At 38.5% G+C, this 19,016-nt stretch overlaps 1 protein-coding gene across 9 annotated transcripts in view; it reads right to left on the reverse strand.

Annotated features, from left to right (window-relative positions):
• Nucleotides 1-19,016, reverse strand: part of SUPT3H (SPT3 homolog, SAGA and STAGA complex component) — a 303,750-nt gene that overhangs the window by 134,811 nt on the left and 149,923 nt on the right. For all 9 annotated transcript variants that reach the window (XM_068936984.1, XM_009667978.2, XM_009667976.2 and 6 more), the window contains one exon: nucleotides 10,744-10,828. In XM_068936984.1, the coding sequence (XP_068793085.1) occupies nucleotides 10,744-10,828 (85 nt within the window). The remainder of the gene's footprint in view (nucleotides 1-10,743; nucleotides 10,829-19,016) is intronic.

Below are 19,016 nucleotides of genomic sequence, written 5' to 3' on the forward strand. Positions count from 1 at the left end.
TGTTTTTATGGCCACATTCTAGCCTGTTAAGAACATGAGTAAAAATCAAATGCTTCTTCAAAAAAGACTATCGTCTAGACGGGTATGCAGGGAATTATCACTGTGGCCTGGTTTTCTGAGAGGACGAGGCAGTAAGCGTACAGGAAACGTGGTGCAGAAAGGCTGCTTTTTGGTGTACCTACAGGAAAAATCATGAAAAGAAAAAGGGGAAACTGATCAAATCAAGGATCTTCATTAATAACTATAGACTGCATTATCTACGCTGGAATATTTTTCACCTTTCTACAGAACCCATCAACAAAACACAAAAAACTCACTGATACTTTTAGGTAGAGCTACACAAAATGCATAATATAACCTTTTATATGCTGAATATGCATTCAAAAAGATTTTCAGGTAACATACAGCAAAATCACAGCTATGAGAGTTAAAGTGTAAGTTTTGCTCTGTCAGTTGTCATCAGCATCAGACTTTGGCTGCGATCCATACTTTGATTGCTGCATTTATTTGCAAGTCTGAGATAAGAAAAGATGGTTTGTGCTCGTGCTTGTGTGTAAGTTATTTTCTGTCCACTCAAGGACTGTACTGCCATCAACACTCCTATCAGGTCGAACTTGTGGCTTGAAGAGGGAAGAACACAGAAATAAAAAGCATTGATTTTCCTCACAATTAAATAAATACTGGTCTAAAAGTTTCCCTTGTTATCACTGTTTTGGTTGGTCAGTGACACTTAAAGACACAAAAGAGTTGTACTGCCAAAACTAAACTATTCAAATATTATGAAAACAAATTTTACAGTATTTCAAAGATGTAAAACAGGTTTTGCTATGTTTTCCAATAGTGTTGTACTATTCATGTTTCCAAAGTAAGATTTTTTAAAATCATGTTAAGACCTTTGCCTCCAGTTCTTGTTTCTTTTTGAAGAAGAGCAGGAATGGAAGATTTATTTTGACAAAGGTGTAAAATTTCAGGATTGGCAGCTATCTATTAATAACAAAGTGCAGTATTAGAAAAATTCAAGAACACTGAACACTAGGTGTCAGTGTAAGAAATGGAAAAATATAAAAAACCTGTTGTTTCCAATCAGGTGGATTAGCTAAGAAACCAGAACCAGCTGTGACCACATTTCCTTGTAACTGCATAATACTGTTAACAAGCCAATCTTCCTAAAAAAAAGTTATTCTGAAACTATCAGGTTTGCTTGGAATCAGATAAGGTGATTTAAAAACTACAATGAATTTGCTCTGTTAAACACTCTGAGATGACCTTTAAGGTTTATAAGTTACACTTAAAGACCATGCAGAATTTAACATGACTTCTTTTGCCACAGATATCCATGAATTAGTTTGTGTCATTTGCAATTTATGGATTATAGTTTTGTTTGACAAAACCAATGAACAACAAAATACCCAAATATACAGCTTGTTCCAAAAGTCACGGAGGCGAGGTGCATCTCACTTCACTTCCCAAGTTCTTATTTTAAATGGACAGCACAATGTTAAATAACTACTTCACCAGGAGATGAATCACACCCCAGAAGGGGCCGTTTATCTCCCCTGACTCAAAAGATAATCTGGCATGACGATCTCAGGTATAGATAAATATGTAGCGAACACATCTGCGCTTGTTCAGATTGAACCACTCGGGATCTCCAAGGAAAAGCCGAAGGAAAACTGCACGTTACCACCCAGCTATCACTGACCGTTAACATGTTTGGATAATTATTTGAAATAAAGCAAAGGAGAGGACTGAAAAAAATATATAGCTCATCTGACTTTGGAGATAATTTCAAAGATACATAGATGTTCTTGAAAATTGGCCTGAGGTCTATTTCCCTAATAAAACATTCACTTGTTGCAGACGGTTGATAAATTTTGGGTCCTTTTCATTTAGAGTGTCCAATTGACGACTTACTGCCAGAATCAGAATACTAGATGAGATGGATGCGTTGTGTGCAGATATGTAATTTACATACAAGCTCATATATTTATAATATTCAATTTACCCTATACAACTAAGTAAAAGACAGACAGAAACCCTGAATTTCACAGGTTTTCATTAGACTTTCCAAGCTTGGGGTGTAATTGTAATTGTTTACAGACTGACACATTGCTCCTTCATGTCAACCCAGAAGAAGCTAAATAGTTTGTGACAGACTTATGTTTAAACCTATATCAAAAATCACCTCAGCAAAAACCTGTCAAATCATAACCACCTTCAGTAAAGGAGACTAGAGAGTAAAACCACTGACAAAACGTTGATTTACCAGAGTACACCATGTGTATAGTAACAATCTAATTATTATTCTTCACTTTTTTAACTTATTTTTTTTTCAAAAGAACTAATCACATAGAATGCCATATAGCTCAAGAAAAATCCTAAGTGATGTCAATATAAGTAGCCAATAGCCCCTGGACAGAGTGCATCTGCACACTGAACATCACAGCTGATCACTCCTCATCCAAGATTTCAGCAGCTATCGATCTGTGCTATACCTCTCGCAAAATATACTAAAAATCAAATAGCGGATGTATTTGTATTTTGGAAACTCAGCCTAGGACCAACTTATCACTTCATTTAGAAAAGCCTCCAAAGTCCAGATAATTGAATACATGTATATTGAAGAATGCAATTGAATCCAAAGATCTCGCGAGTGAAATGTCATACATATTTAATTCCTTTTGCTGAACAGCTGAAACAGGGATCTGATGGATTAAGAGTGAAAAAAATAGTCGTGCATATATAGGCACATATATATGTGTACACGTACACCACACATAAAGCTATGTCAATGCTATAAAAGGCCCAAAGACTGATACAGAAAATCAGGAAATATCAGGATCGTGGCTGCCTGCACTGCCTTCAATCTCTGTATTTTAAGCGCATTACGAGACAATCTTTAACTATTGACCGTATTGCTTTTTTTATTCAATCCAGTCAACAGTTTGCTTTTTTTCGCTACTATGGAACACGTAGCTGTAATCATTTGGACATAATTATTCAGTTCCTTATGGCTTTTTCCTATAGCGTTCTTCATATTAGTATCTAAGTCCTTCCCAAATGATAATTTATTTTCTCAGTCTCCAAGTGAAACGAAGATGCATTATTCCTATTTTGACTTCAGTGGCCATTACGTATGTTCCACACACAACAAACCAGAATTCAAAATAAATTGTACCTTCTCTTCCTGAAGCCGTTTCCTAATTTATAATGCGCGCACCATCTTCTGAAATAAATAAGGTAGGAATATCATATAACACAGCCGCACAACCAGAGCATCACGTGCACTGAATGAGGTGGCTGCCTCGTTGGAAAAATACCCAAGAATCATGGAAGGAGATACGTGGATTATTACAAATAAACATTTGCTCCTTGAAAGAATACCTCTGCTCCAAAATATGCTTACCATGCCTCTGATACTAAGCAGCTCTTGCTACAATAATAAAAAAATTGGTGTGGGAATAGACAAAATTTAAAAAAAAACAGCCCTTTGAACTTGCAGTGACTCTCCTAATAGAATATCTCCAAATTTGTCCTCTTCCATTTTGCTTGGCTGAATGTGAAAAATCCAAGTGCAGCATATCTACTCTTTTAGGGGGGGGAAAGTAACTAGAATATTGCCATTAAAAAATGAAGTAGATTCTGTGCTTTAGAAAAAATACACCTGAATTAGGTAAAAAGGTAACAGCTAATGTAACAGTAGAAAACTCACGACACCATTTTTCAAATTCATTAAAGATGAAAAAAGGCAAGTCTTCATAAAAAGTCAGACAAGAGTTCATCAATTTTATTTTTCCATGAAATGTCTTCTTAAGAGACTTTTTATGATGCACTAGCGTATTAAAGAGGAAATGCTGTCCATTTGCACAAGTAATCTAAGTCAAGCACTTGCCAATGACGAAATATTGGAAAAGAAAAAAATATAAATCTCAAACAAGAAATTGAGTAGCTACAGAAACTCGTATGGTGTCCAAGAATTGAAAGGCAAGATCAGGATATTGGTAAACTGGATTTTTGGGCACAGGAAGTTCTACTAGGCCGCCACGAGTGAAAAAACAATTCTGAGAATAGCAACGAGACCAATTTGTTAAAGGTGCAATTTCCAACAGAAAAGAGAAAAAACAAAAACAAAAAACTTCCTCCTAGCGATGCAATAACACAGTCTAAACGATGAGCACATTTAAATGACGCTCACACACTTTACAATTCGCGTCTGCTTACTAGGGATAAAGTCCCTTCGCTTTTTTTTTCATCACACAAGAGAAGTGCTAACTTGATGGTCCTCGTGGAGTTCTTCATATTATAAGCCCTCTTTTCCAGTTTAACTTCTTCCAGGGCAGGTGTGCCATGTGTTTGCTGCGAATGCATGTATGTTGTTTAATTTACTCTACAGCAGGGAAGGACTGTACAGTTTGAGGATTTTTCCCAGATGGCTTTTGTGAACTCCTTTATCCCATTCATGTAAACACACAGTGTGTTCCGGTTTGCTGAGCTGTATATATACTCTGCGACTTAGTACAAAGTCTGAATGTTTAGTTAGCCAGAAGATTGTTTCCATCCTGTGATTCATGAGGTCCCTATGGTACCCTCAACTTCCTTTATTTTGTACAATCACAAATTATATTAGTTTGTCTTATTTTGATAACCCCTCTAATTAATGTCCTGCCCAGGAAACTTTATTACTGTTTTAAAACAGACTCATAAAACAAGGACTTTTCCCCTTACTGGGGTGGCATAAGTGACAGTTGCATATAACTTTGTGATCAAGAGTGAACAGTGCTTCACACTGTTTATATCACTGAGTAATTCTGCTAATGAACGTGCTGTTTTCCTAAAAAGGAATGTCAGAAATCCTACAATTAGGTGTATAAGGTTACAGGTCCAACAGTTTGAAAAGGCAGTAAACAAACTTGAAACTGCATGATTCAAGCACAGCATAGAGGTTACATACGTTACAATCACTAATCCAGTTTGTGAATGAAAAATGTGTGTGATTCATTAAAAAAAAAAAAAAAACAACTGTTGAAGTAGGATATAAAGAACCAAGAAAAGTTTTATCCTTCTTTCTATTTAAATTCTCATTTTCCCCAACTTCTCTCCCATTCCCACTATTGTCTTTTTCTCTGGATGTGCGAGTGAAAGTCAGTTTTCCTTCCTTTACTTTTGTGCCTTCTTTTTAAATTAAAATGGTTAGCAGTTGAAAGAATAAAGCTGGGAAGCAAAGAAAGCACATCAAGTTCATTCAGAAATTCCTGGCATTTTGAAAACATAAAATTCACATCAATCACAATACAGTACTTTAACATTTGATAACAGCAAATCTAGCCCTTTCTCTGTACTTTCACCTTTCCTTTTGCTAGTTATGGCAATTGACTCCCCCAGCTTTATTTAAGTCTTTACTATAAAAACAATTTATTCCACTGGATATACTTATTACAGACTTATTAAAGACTTGAGGTGCTGCTGAATCACTGCATCTCACTGCAAGTGTTCTACCCATGAATTACTTCCACAGTTTAAAAGAAATCTACATATTTCAGCACGGATTATTCATCTGCTGACCTGCTCTGTGCTTTGGTTGAGACCAAAGGACTGACTCTGAACTTACTGGATTATCTGTGTAAAAGCCAACCAATTTCCAATAATCATAAAGCAGAAAAAAGAAAAATGACCTAAGTATATATGAAAAGCATTCTTGTATGCATACATGTAACACGAGACCCAAAACATGCCCCTAAAAAGGAAGCAGAAGTAGAATGCCAAAAATTACAAGATAGCAGCACAATGTATATGAAATTAATTTCTTCCATAGGAATACAAAAATGAATGATACAAAAAAAAAAAAAACCCACACCCTAACCACAGATATCCTGCACAATGAGATTTTGGGGCAATCTAAGCTACATTTTCTTTCTTCTTGCTCCTCAGCTCACGGAAAATGTGAGCTTTCTAGGCTATGAATATCTTCCTGAATGTTTGGAGAGCTTGCATACCACAGTTGACACTGCTGCAGTCTGAAAAAACAGCTGAGTGGGGTTGACTTAAATCATTTGACATCAATTGAAGAGATCAGAGTCCATCTTCTAGCAAACACACTTTAGCTGACAGGGAGTAAACCACAACTCGATTAATATGAATTCTATCATTTAGGACAGTCTCAGCAATGACTTATCACAGCGTACAAGGAATTCCAGCGGAGAAAACATGTAAAGGAGGATGTAGTCCAAGGCTGTTGCAACGTGCTGTGGTCTTCCCTCTGAGCAGCCACTCTTTCATGGTTACTTAACAGTCCATGGTAACTTCTGAGCTTTGCTGTCTATGAGCACATTTATATTTTTGGCGGGTGTATGCATAATTACGGATGTCCCCCTGCTGAACTCTGTGCTACTGCTAAAATGCCTTTCACTGGGGAAAAGTAAATCTATTCTCTTCTCAGAAGCCATTCAATATCCAGAAAAAAAACGTAAAGGACTGAGATTCAGACCTATTGCTAAACTGAATTCTGTGGAAGCAGGTATGTGTACTACTACTATCATGCTCAGCATGCTCAGGCAATAAACTGCTGCTAATGGACTCTGAATACTAAACGTCCAGCTAATACTTTCCCAGCACACAGAAAGTAACTCTTTAACAACTTTTTCGATTTACGCAGCACATCATGATCTTATTGTCTACAGCCTTTGGACATAACACCCCAAGTACCAACATGGAGCTATGACCCTATCACGAGAGGATAATGACAGGCCTTCAGTTGTTAACTTTAATCAAACAATACTATATTTACTATGATCCAACCCTTTTCATTCTCAACAATACTGCAATTCTGGATAGAGACATTCAAGGCCTACCAAACCTAAGTGCATCTCTTATTTCTCATCATTTAGAAAGATGAGGTCATCCCTGCAAGCCCAGCACATACAGTCAGGATGTTTAAAGTCTGCTCGCTAAAGAGCCTTGCTCCCAGCGGTCTCACTGGCACAAACATACCATACTTTCCTAGCTATAATCCACATGAAAAACAATGATACGTGAAAAAAACAAAAGCCAGTAAAAAAGTAATGGCTGAAGAGCACTGCAGAGAGCATGCGTATCTGCAAACAATACGGGGAAGTTAAGCGCAGAGTGCCTGTTTCCTAATTCTCCCTTTCCATCTCTGTTCTCTTCCCCCCCCCCAATTCTCTCTTACCACTGATAGGTACCTGGAAGTATGGAAGACGCTAAACGCACCCCTTCATTTTGAGGGGCGGAGCTATACACTACCCTCCATTTCATTTTGGCTGCTCCCTCGCTGCCCCGTACTCCCTACCACCTTACCGGACAGCGGAAGACATGTGCCAAGCTCCAGTCCAATGAAGGACAAAGAACTGAGGTCTCAGCCGGTCATCCTCTAGGTCTTCATGTAAAAAAAGCCCGAACGTGTAGTCCTAAGTATTGCTTCATCCAGTGCTCCTATTCACAGCTCTCTGGTTTCACTTGCATTTGTACAATAAGGTTCATATTAATATATACTTAAAGAGGAATTTAATTCTTAAGAATTTCAGAAATTTGCTTTACCAGCTCTACTAAAAATAGATAGGACCATACAGTGTGCAATCTGAGTGTAAAGAAAACATGAATTATAACCTTCCATCTTGACTCCAGGCAGTGGAAATTTGCAACGAAGTAGCTGATATGATTACAGAGCTAAAACAGGTGCCTGGAAATAGAAAGCTGATGGACTGCATACACAACTTTCTTACTGAACATGCAAATTGTACTGGATATGATGAAAGAAAGAACTAAAACAGGCCCTGCTGGAATGACAAGTAATTTAAAGGTTTGTGCCCTGCTGATTAACAACTTTTTGCATTCCCTGTTGAACCTTTTTTGTAGGCACAATTTCCTCTGGCGCAAAAACATCTACTACGTGTGCCTAATCATACATGGCAATATAGCCTTGACTGGAACCTCTAGTCTTGGTACACCTAAATAAATACAGTTTAAGATCTAATATTAAGACATCTATAAACACATACAGCTCAGTTTCTGAACACATACTATCAGTCAGCAAAGAACTTGATTTCAAGATAAACTTAAATTCATTGTGCCCTTCAAATAAGTTATGTTTGAATAAAAAATGTACAGACCTATTTCACTCTATGGCTTTATTGGTTTTGAATTTTATTGCTTGTTATGCAAATACTGAAATATTTATTATAATTAAAATAGATGCAAAATTTTTTCAAAGTGATGTTAGCGTTCTGATACAATTATCTTACATAGTATAGATGGAATTCATCTCTCCTAACTTTTATATCTAACTTTTAGACATCCAAATCTCAGCCAGCCACCAAAGGAGCCCTTTATTAGTCAGCTGCGGAAATAAATTCCTCAGAAGGTGATTCATCTTATCTATTATCCACAAACCAATTTTAGGATGCTATGAATCACCCTCTGGAGATGCTCATTTCCTTCTCTCCATTTGAATGTATGTTTAGCAGAAGATAACTGAACGTAAAACAGTGTTCAAAACACACACAGAAAAGTATCTATCACAAATCGCGATGCAGACCAACAGAAGTATGCTTCTCAAGAATCTGCTATAGCAGCCGGACTGCATGAAGTATATAGACGTTTAAAGCAGTGACCATATAAACCTGTCCAAACTGGCCTCTGATTTAACAAAATTCAGATCAACTTTGAAAATAGGAAGCTGGAACTATAAACCTCCGAGATATCAAAAGTCACCCAATCAAAGGCAATCAAGCTGGCAACGTATCCTTGAAATCAGAAGCTCAAATCTGGACTTAATCAACAAGTTTGCTCTCTTTTTACAAATGTTTACTATGAAAGATGCGAGCAACACGCCAGCTTTACTTTATGCATAAAAATAATTTCTACAGTATAATGTATTATGAACGACAAAAAGGACAGGAATTTTGAGAAGAAATCATTAAATTACATAATGAGGACCAGGTACCCTCACTGACATGGGCAAGATGACAAAATTAGGCAGCGAGCAATAAATTCACATCTGCAGCCAGCTTCAATTATAAAAACAGCTTTTTACTAATATTGGATACGTACCCGCACGTGAAAAGTCAATATAAATACACAGCGACAGCTCAAAAAGAATGCAAAGCATTAAAGGATGACAAATGTGCAAAAATCGCTATCAGTAGCAGAGGGCATGTAAAAAGCGCATGATTTAAGAGTTCCGGCATGTGCGTGTCAGAGGTCAAAACAATGAGCTATTAAAGATACTTTCACTTCCTCGGAAATAAAGTGCTGTCTTGGGCTTCGAGGCAAAAGGTTAGAAAAGCAGTTTATCGGCCGCTCCGTTCCCGTTCTTCCTTCTGGCGGGAACGGCCCCGTGCTCCTACGTGCTGCTCAGGGTCAGCCTCGGCTCGGCGCCGGCCCCTACCTAAGGGCCCAGCCTGGATTTAAGTGAAGAGACCCCAGGGCCCTTGATTTTCCTATCAAGATCAGCTACACCCGGGCGGAAGGGGAAAACACAAAATCTGCCCCGCATGATTGCAAGGGGAAAGGCGAAGAATAAACGAGCCAGACCCAGAAGGGACCGGGATGCGGTCGCTGCAATTCAGGAAGCCGCCGAACTGGACTGAGTGCGAACCCGGAGGAAAGCGCCCGTCTGCAGGCAACCAGGAGGCAGGGGGAGATTTATTTCTAACCCCTTCTTACCTGTGCTCTGCCCCATTCTGAACTTTCCCTGTTTGAAAAAGTTTATTATCCTACTTCAATAAAATTGAAGTAGAATAATCTAATAATAATAAAATCTAATAAAACCGAATTTTAAATTTAAAAACCGTTCTGATGGCTGAAGGTCCTCACTGTAAAGAAAAGATTTAGGAATTTGTGACCTCAAAGCTCTGGCCAATTCAGGGTCTTAACAAATGTAAATATTAGTTACAATATGTATTAGTATAGTTATATATATTAGCTCCATATAATTCGCACACATATATAACATGCTAGTAATTTCATTCGAAGGATCACTATGAGGAAAAAAACAAGTAAGATCTGTTTTGCTTCCCAAACTAAAGGGGACATATAATAATACCCCTCTGTGTATAAAATATCATTGGAATACGCTAGCAGCTTCATGCCACGCTGAGTTCTGCAGTGTAAAATGCTTCCATTTTCTTAATAGCACTGAATTTAAATTAAAAACAATTATGGAGAGGTGCAAATGTTGGAACTGTTTTTGACTGACAAGATTCAAAACACCCGAATTGTTTTCGTAACCTTTTCAGTAATTTCAAATTATTTATATACCACTTTCACTGGCTTTCAAGAAGTACAAACACTCACTATTTCTGCATTATTTTCAACAGAAAATGAAAACATTAAATACTAAAAATATTAAAACATAAATACTAGGCAAATATATTAACATAAAAATTAAAAGATAAAAATCAGCAATGACTATATAGTTTTTCATTTTTTGGTTTTTGTTTTGGGTTTTTTTTAAGAATTAAAGCTTTTTACAAAAAACTGGGCCAGCTTTATTCCCCAGGTTAGGTGGGTTTGCAGATAACACACGCAAAGTGTACAACTCTATCTGAGAGCCTAATAGTGGTTCTTCAGATTATCCAGGACAGAATTTCATTCTCAGTTTCGGGGTTCTAGTTGTTTTTAAAAATAGATCCATTATTAGTTATTGAAAAATATGAAATATGTGAAAATTCCAAGTTATTTCAATGAATTTTACAGTAAAGACTATTTTATCCGTTATATTCTTACCAAATTTATCAGCTGAGTGTGGACAATGTCTTCCACCAATATTGCAGTTTCATGCAGTGGCCTGCGAGCATCTCCTAAGGAAAACCTGAAAGAAAGTGGTTTATTACAAGGTTATGAAAAGGAGTTAAAAAGCAACAAAGTAGGTGGTCTCACGCAAAATAAAAAATCTGAATAATAAGAGCAAGTTTAATACACCTGTGTACCATATGGAAATGGGTCACTCAGTGTGGTGCAAAGAATATAAATCAAAGTAATCTCATTAAAGGGAAAAAAGAACTGCAAGGATGTATACTAAAATACATAGTGAGAAAAACTGAAAAGAAAATTAGAAGAAGACAGAGGAAAACCCAGTTTGCAGGAACATTTGAAAATACAGTAGGCAAAACCGTAGCACATGCAGAGTCAGGAGTAATTCTGTATGTGAAGCTTCCTTTGAATGTAAAATGAGCCAATAATTGTGTTAAAAGGTAAAATGCTTACAGACATTTTTATCCCAAATCTAAATGCTAGTGGTAAGAAGGAACAGCTATGAATTAAAGGAAAGCAATTGTACACATAATATTACATAAGAGATGCTCCTAAAGGCTACATTGTTAGGATTACATTGACAGAAGGTCGTAAAAAGATGATAGTGTTCACAAAATACCGTGAATACTGGTAGAGTATTTGGGGAAATTGTAGCACCACATTACATCAAGGGAGACTTTTTTCACTGATATTCCAAGGGAGAGGGCTCTAACGGCAGAGCAGGTTCCACCTCTGTGGTCACCCAGCCATCCCTAACACAGGGAGGACCCACTTGGGGATCTGTCAGCCACCAACACAATCTTGAGACTCTCTGAAGGGCCTCATCCTTTCCGCCTGTGAAAAGACAGCCTGCCACTTGATGAAACAGGAAATATAGACTCAGCCTTAAATAAATGAAGTTTAGATGAAAAACAAATACATTAATCTGTTAAGGTAATACTTGAAAGTCACATTCATGAGAGAATTTAGCCTCAGAGAAAGCCTAACCTAACCTAAAACTGAATTGTGTGTGTGTGTGTGTGGAACGGAGGAATTAACCCATAAATAGTTAGTCCTTTGCCTTCTGGGGGAAGTGATTGCCACTAGCAATGACATCTTCATAGGTAGGTCCAACAGGGAAAAGGTTATCAATGTCTAGTGAATAGAAAGACCTGCACTTCTGGTTCAGGTCCTGATGGAGAATTTTAGCATGAGCTAAAAGATCATCGCAATGAACAGTCTGGACAGAAAATGGACTGGGTGGGGATTCTTCCATGACACTAAATTGATGCTTTCATCACAGACAGGATTATGCCACAGATAAAAGATCTATCACTCTTAGGTCAAGAGGATGTTTGCTATTTCAAGCCATAAGTTTATTTCCAATAGTTAATGTCGGTCTTAAATCATCATGAAGCTGTACACTGACACATTCCCTCAAAGCGTTAGCCACAATTCTAGCACAAGCATTCAGATGGCAAATCAGATCCCACATGCTCTGCAACCTGTTTTGGTGAAGGCCTCACTCCACCTCCCAGCCCTGCCTATTCTAGTCAACTAAATAGCATCAGCACCTCTTCTGCAGTCCTAGAGTCAACAGGAAGTGTCTCCATGTCCACAGAATGAAATTCTCTTACCCCTGAAAACAGAACAGCCACTCCTTATTGGGAAACATCCTTGGCTCCTCCTAATTCCTGAATCACTTCAGGGACGTTTTGGTAAAGTGGCCGTCAGCCAAGGACAAAGCCGTGCTATGTGCCATTATAACAACTTAACTGACTACCTGATCAAGCTGCAGTGCCCATGCACTGGCATTGTCTAATGCCAAACTGACAAACTGCACAAAATAAAGCGAGACTTTCTAGCATTTACCTTTTCAAAGAGATGACAGAACTTGCTCAGTACACCTTTCCCAACTGCCAGTCCGTCGGCTGGAGTGGGATAGCTCTTTTGATCCGAGATGGGCAGTGGCCATTACTAGCCTATGAACAAAGGCCACAGGAACTGCAGAAAATCTGAATGCTAGATATTCGGGTTTTAGCCCCTCTGCTCAGCAAAGCCTACTAAGCTTTTCCCACGTAATGCCCTGAAAGTTGCATGAAAATATGTATCTTAAATTCTGATTGTGAGCTTCAGTTCCGCACTCAGACACCTACAACATGTGAGAGTGGTTTCTAAGTTTCTGTTTCAGATAGTACCAGAGGCATAGAGTACAGAGGTAGAGTACAGAGGCACTCAGTCCGAAACGTCCAAGACATCCAAGTGGGACTGACATACACATTACTTGTTAGTAGCCAGCACTCTTCCTCAGAGGCAGTTGAAGGCCCAGCGAAGGGCCTTTAGTGCCCGTAACGACTGTAAATGCCTGTATTTGGGCAACTGAACTCCACCCCTATTTATTCAAGGGGAGTGAGCCTAGAGAACTGTTCAGCTGTCCCTGAGCAGACATCTACATCTGGACAGTTGAACTGCCATCTAGAATAGCCAGAGAACACAGAAGAAAAGGGGGAAGGGAAGAAGGAAAAGGTCTCTTATTTTATGCAGTCTTCCCTGCACCACATAAAGCACAAAAAGATGCTACCTATCTGCACTGGCTGACTACTGACTCTTGCGTACTTCCAAACCCCTACTTTTTCAAGTTCAGTCCAACATAGCAGAAATTGGGTACTCAAGGATTCTAACTATGGTTCTAGGCTGCATATATATCTCAACATCTCTCACACATTCCTTGGCAGTTTCTCTGCATTACTTCATGCTACACTCAGCCTGGAAACAATTTGTTAATACATCAACTGTATTATGTATTAAGCAAGGAAGCTATAAAATAAGGAACGCTGGTTTTGACTATTTACACACTTACCCATTTGTGTAAGTGACAGAGGATTCGTGGACACTGGAATCCTTCACTTTCTCTGATTTCAGCCCTTTCACTTAGACAAAAAAGACGAGCAGCTTTTTTTCCAGGCTACAAGGGGCAGAATCAAGAACTGCCACAAGTATTCTCACAGTATACCTAAAATTTTGTCCGGCTACTCATCAGTGAAGGACCAGGGAAATGTGACAGTGATGGGATAAAGAACCCGTAAGCGAGCCACGGAAAAATGGGGTACTCCTGATGCCACATCATTTATCCACGCTCTTCCTTTTATGATAGCAAAAAGCTTCAGTTTCCAAGGACTGTGGCAAACCAAAATGATCAAGAGAGTCATGGCTAAACTACCTCAAAAACGTTGCTGAACTAATTTCCCATGTTATCTACACGTAGAGGCAGCCTCGTGCAGAGCTATGGTCTGAAGCTGCTTGCACACTCGCATATCTCAGCTTTCCTAAAAGCTGAATCAATCAGAACAAACTAGCTCGGATCTGGTATCTGGTATGTGCACGCCAGCATCCTAAAATTGGTACAACATATTTGAAATAAAATTATCGCAACAACAGAGGTCTCATGAAATAAAGGCACTTAAGAAATCAAAGGCAGTGATCACTCTAAAGGCCTGCTGGTTCATTTGCAGTCCCTTTGTATTCGACTTTTGGCTAAATTATTTTTGAAAACTTCAGCCTGTTAATGGTCCCAACATTGGCTCACTGAGAATATCCTATCGTTCGTTACATGCACATCAAACTAAAAAAGCTATTCTGATATTACATCATCATAGCAGTGAAAGACAACTTCCTGTTTTCAAGTATTTCCTTGGAACATTTCTGAAAAAACGCTGACTCTCCTGCTCAAACTGAATTTTTATAATAAGAATACTTGTGCGGTAAAATATATTCATTGTAAAAGAAATACTACAGGCCAAAAATAACATTACCATTTCTTAGAAAAACAGTGCAATTTTATTTAGAAGCAGGATACAAATACTCATAGACGACTGGATATGCCAATTATTTTCTTACAAATGCATTTTTTTTTCCCTGGAGTAAAATAATGCAATGATTTATCTATAGAAAATTTATTCTTTTATTATGGAAACCCAGTAATTAAAGAGCTACACAGTGGAGGGGAGTTTCTTTTCTAATACTGAAATGATATCTAGCATTCTTCACATGATCTTGGAAATTTTAATGATATTAAATTTTAGTTATAGCATGAGGAAATTACACTCTTTGGATGTGCTCTCTACCACTCGTCTGTCTTATTTAGACTCCCCGCAATTTAAAGTGATGCTCATGTGCTACGATGCATTGTACATCTTCAGTGTCAGGACAATTCAAACAATCTTCTTTTATATTATGTAGGCGTGCACATGTTCTTGAATTATAATGTCAGATCCTTCCTAGGACCTGCACAGCACACCAGCCATATCCTACTGCATATTTTATAAATAAAAACTGTATAGTACACAGGAAATATATATAAAAATAGAATTACTTTCCTATGGCCCTGGAATGTGAAATAATGCAAACCTCCCCCTCGATTCAAACTAATTGCTCATATAGGATAAAATTTAAATATTTCTTTTTTATTTAAGTAGGGCACATATGTAAATTAACTGAAAATTTACAAATCATTTACCTTTCCTCTAACCACACAATATATACAAAAACAAACAGAATTCAGCCTTCACAACCGTATTATGCTATACATTTATACTTACGGACATTTTATATTTAAAACACTTTTTTGTTTATTGGTAAGATTTAAAAACAAAACAAAACAACCAAGCAAGAGAGTAGTAAAAGCCTGGATGTTAATATTATGATCCTGAACATAAATCACTTTCGTTCAGTTTTATCAGCAAACGTTTCGCATACAGAAATGAAAGGTTTTTTGCTTTTTTTTTTTTCTTTTTGAAACCAAAGTGCAAGGACAAAACTCTATTTTTGAAGCAGAGTGCCAGCTCGTCATTGGGATGCCTTCCTTTTCCGCATTTACACATCTCTCTCGTGTAACTGCCAGCTCCACGTACAGCACGGGGCGCAGATGAGATGTGATCAAGACGCAGCGTCTTAATATAAGGGCAAACAGTTATCAGATCTTTTTGCTCCACCCTGATGCAAAAGGATCATGTTAAATTTGACGCCAAAATTCTGTATTAGAATACGAACAAGAGAGAGGCAAAACCAAACGCGCTACTTGATTTCCAGCTGCACCTACTTGCTTCCTCCCTCTCGCATCCTCTTCCTCTTTCTACCTTCCAAAGCCGTGTGTATCTCAGCTGCTTTTCACTGTTTTCCCACGTAACTTCTGCCAGCTTCTTTCCCACACACAGAAAACTAGATATTGGCATGGTGGTTTCAGGAAAAAGTAAAAACACCACAGGCGCTTCCTTTTTCTTTGCAATGGTCCCTGGATTTTTTAGACACTAAAAGAAATGTAAAGCCTCGAAAATGGCTAATGATATTTGTTTAGTGTTTGTTATCTTTCCTGCCACCAGCTCTAGATTTTAATTCGCTTATATGATAATACTCTTTACAGTATCAAACAGGAACTTCTTTGCCCCTTTGTGCCACCAGAAATAATGCTACATTGAGACAAAAATTCCCAAAGCACAAAGATTAAAGCTCTCCATCGCAGAGCAAACACTAGAGTAAGAGCCGGGGACTCCGATTTTTTGCCAAGTTACAGAATACGAGCTAGGTTAAGAACCAAAAAAAACCCCTAAAACCCAAAAAACAAAATTTGGTGCCCTTGCTTCTGGGAACTGAAACTGAACTTGATGTTTTAATATAACTTATGAATTTCATTTCATGTATGCTTTGCTTTTAATGGTTCATTAGAGAGTCTTTAAAAGAACCTTCGACTTGCTGGAAGTATAAACGTCTTCCTACGAAACATATAAAAATTCTGCTGAAAATTGGAAAGAGCTGTTGCCCCATAGGTAAATATTGAAGAAGAAATATATTAAAATACAACAGTAGCAGTGCACCAAAACAGTAAAACGATAGGGAAGATAGAAGAGACTTGCCAAACACATCTCCGTGCATCTAACCATTATACAGGTCATGCAATAACAAAGCTTTCTTAGATGATCACATTTCAAAAGTTTGTCTGTTTTAAGGAAAAGTTTTTACAAGGGGGTGATCAACTTACACGGATTTTCACAGGAGGATTAAAATAGTGGCATGGAGAAAGCCGACTGCTGCAGCTCTTTGACTGTCTACTTTCAGCTTCTATCTCTATTTTATTTAAATTCCTGTAAAGATGTTTCCAGGTGCATCAAAAGGGGTAAGCGTCCAGCCCCAAAAATGCATACGTATGCACAAATACACAGACCCTTAACACACATATATGCTAAGATATTACACCTACTCATGGTGCAGAGCCCTACATCGTAAGAACCTCAAAAGAGAAAATCTTGGGCAGCTATGAAAAATAGATAAAGTATTTTCTTTGTTATGTTTCTTGGGGTTTTGAAAGCCTGCAAAAGGTATTGGGCCAGGCACAGCAGCGACTTTACTTGAAAAGCCCTGATGCAGAGCTCTCCAGGTGGCCAGACCACCAGGAGAGCAGACTGTGGAGACAGAAAGCTGCTGCAATCTCCCATCCTCCACAGACTTGAAAAGCTGTCCTGGCCAGAAAGGAAGTATAACCAGGGTGGCTGGGAGCACACTAAGCTAGAATAAATAGTTTCCCTTACTGGGGCTTCTACTGAGTTCATACCATAACAAAGCTGCCCCAACTCATGGAATTTACCACCTTGAATAAATTTGATGAATCTAGCCTAGAAAAAAAGTATAAAAGCAGTGAGGTAGACTGGTGGGAAATGTGGGGGGTTTTTTCTTTTTTTTCCCCTAGAAATCTCTAGCAATTTTCCTTCTCTGTTTCTACATGACAGGACAGGCAGTAGCAGAGATGGTCCCTCCAGACTTGAGTTTTTTTATGCATCTGAAGACCCCCATAAGGCAAGTAGATACTTTTTCTTTCTGCACTACAGTGGTATTTATTTGCTGCTGTCTGCTGGCCTGAATCATCACTATTTATGCCCCAGGAATCCCCCATCTATGTTGCTTTCCATTGATACATTTGTATTGCACTTAATATTTAGTTTTCATCTGCTGCAAGAGTGGTCTGTGTCCATCTATCCAGCACAAAGACTTCTTTCCTCCTAAAGAGAGAAAGTGAAAAAAGAAGAGACAATAGAAAAAAAAAATTGAGATAACCAAAGAAGTACTTTAAATAACAGACTGATCCATAACATGGATTATGTAAAGAGCAGATATTAAAATACCAGCTAATGAAATATGAGGGATAAGATATAGTCAGGAGAAGGAACCAACTCCAGCACTAGAAAACTAATGCAACCGATTTTTCAGGTGCAGAAACAACAGACAAAATTTTATTTTCAATAGATATAGGCAGAGCCTTTCTTTGGATGAAGAAAAAGTAAAGATGTAGAGGATGATTAAACCTTAGAATAACTTTGTCATGGGGTAGGGGGCCAACAGATATCTGCTTTCCCAGTTCATGTTAAAGAGGACAGCTTCAGAGGTACACCCAATGTGCCTACCATGGCAGGTCCTGGGAATTATCACTATTCCTTGGAAAGACCACATAAACAGCTTTTCCCTGGGCTCATTCCCAAATTCAGCCTACCTAACTTTTACATGCCTAAAAACAGAGTCTAGTTTCACTTGCCTAGACTACCTCAATAATAGATGGAGGTCAGAGGACAACTCTTTCCACGCAAGATCTCCAAATGGGTTTCCTCTACCCTTCAGCCCAATAGGCGTTGTGCCCAAAATATCCCGGTATCACCTGCAATGATGGAAAGAGAACGAAGATGTCTACTGATATAGTAGGATGTTAGGTTGTGCGATTAAAGGCTCGTCTCTATCAACATGAAGGAGTGCAGAGGCACAAAACAGGCAGGGGAACTCTAAAGACCCAATCAGAGAAACAAGCCCCTGACCCGGCCCTCCCAGGGCTGTCCCAAGGGAGCAGCAGCCCCAGGGCCAGGGGGACACTCATCAGGTGAGTCAACGGGAAAGGCTCTCCACAGCACCATGCAGATCGAGGGGAGTTACTGCACAGGGGTATGGGACTCATTGTGGGATGCCGGAAAGATCATCTCGGGATTGTACAAGTCTCACTATGAGAAGTTATGGGGAAGGACCATAGGTGGGGCAAGAGAGAGATCAAGGCAGTTTAGGGAGAAATAAGCATGAGAAAACAGAGAGATAAAGGGATAAAAGGAGTTGATCGTGTGTCAACAGGCTGCTAGTCAGTATGCTTGCCTGGCCACGCCCTGCACCTGATCACCGCCGACTGTCCTGTCTTCTTATTAAACTCTATTTCCAACTGTTTGCATGAGGGGACTTTATTC

This window comes from Struthio camelus, chromosome 3, assembly GCF_040807025.1.
Source record: "Struthio camelus isolate bStrCam1 chromosome 3, bStrCam1.hap1, whole genome shotgun sequence".
NCBI lineage: Eukaryota > Metazoa > Chordata > Aves > Struthioniformes > Struthionidae > Struthio > Struthio camelus.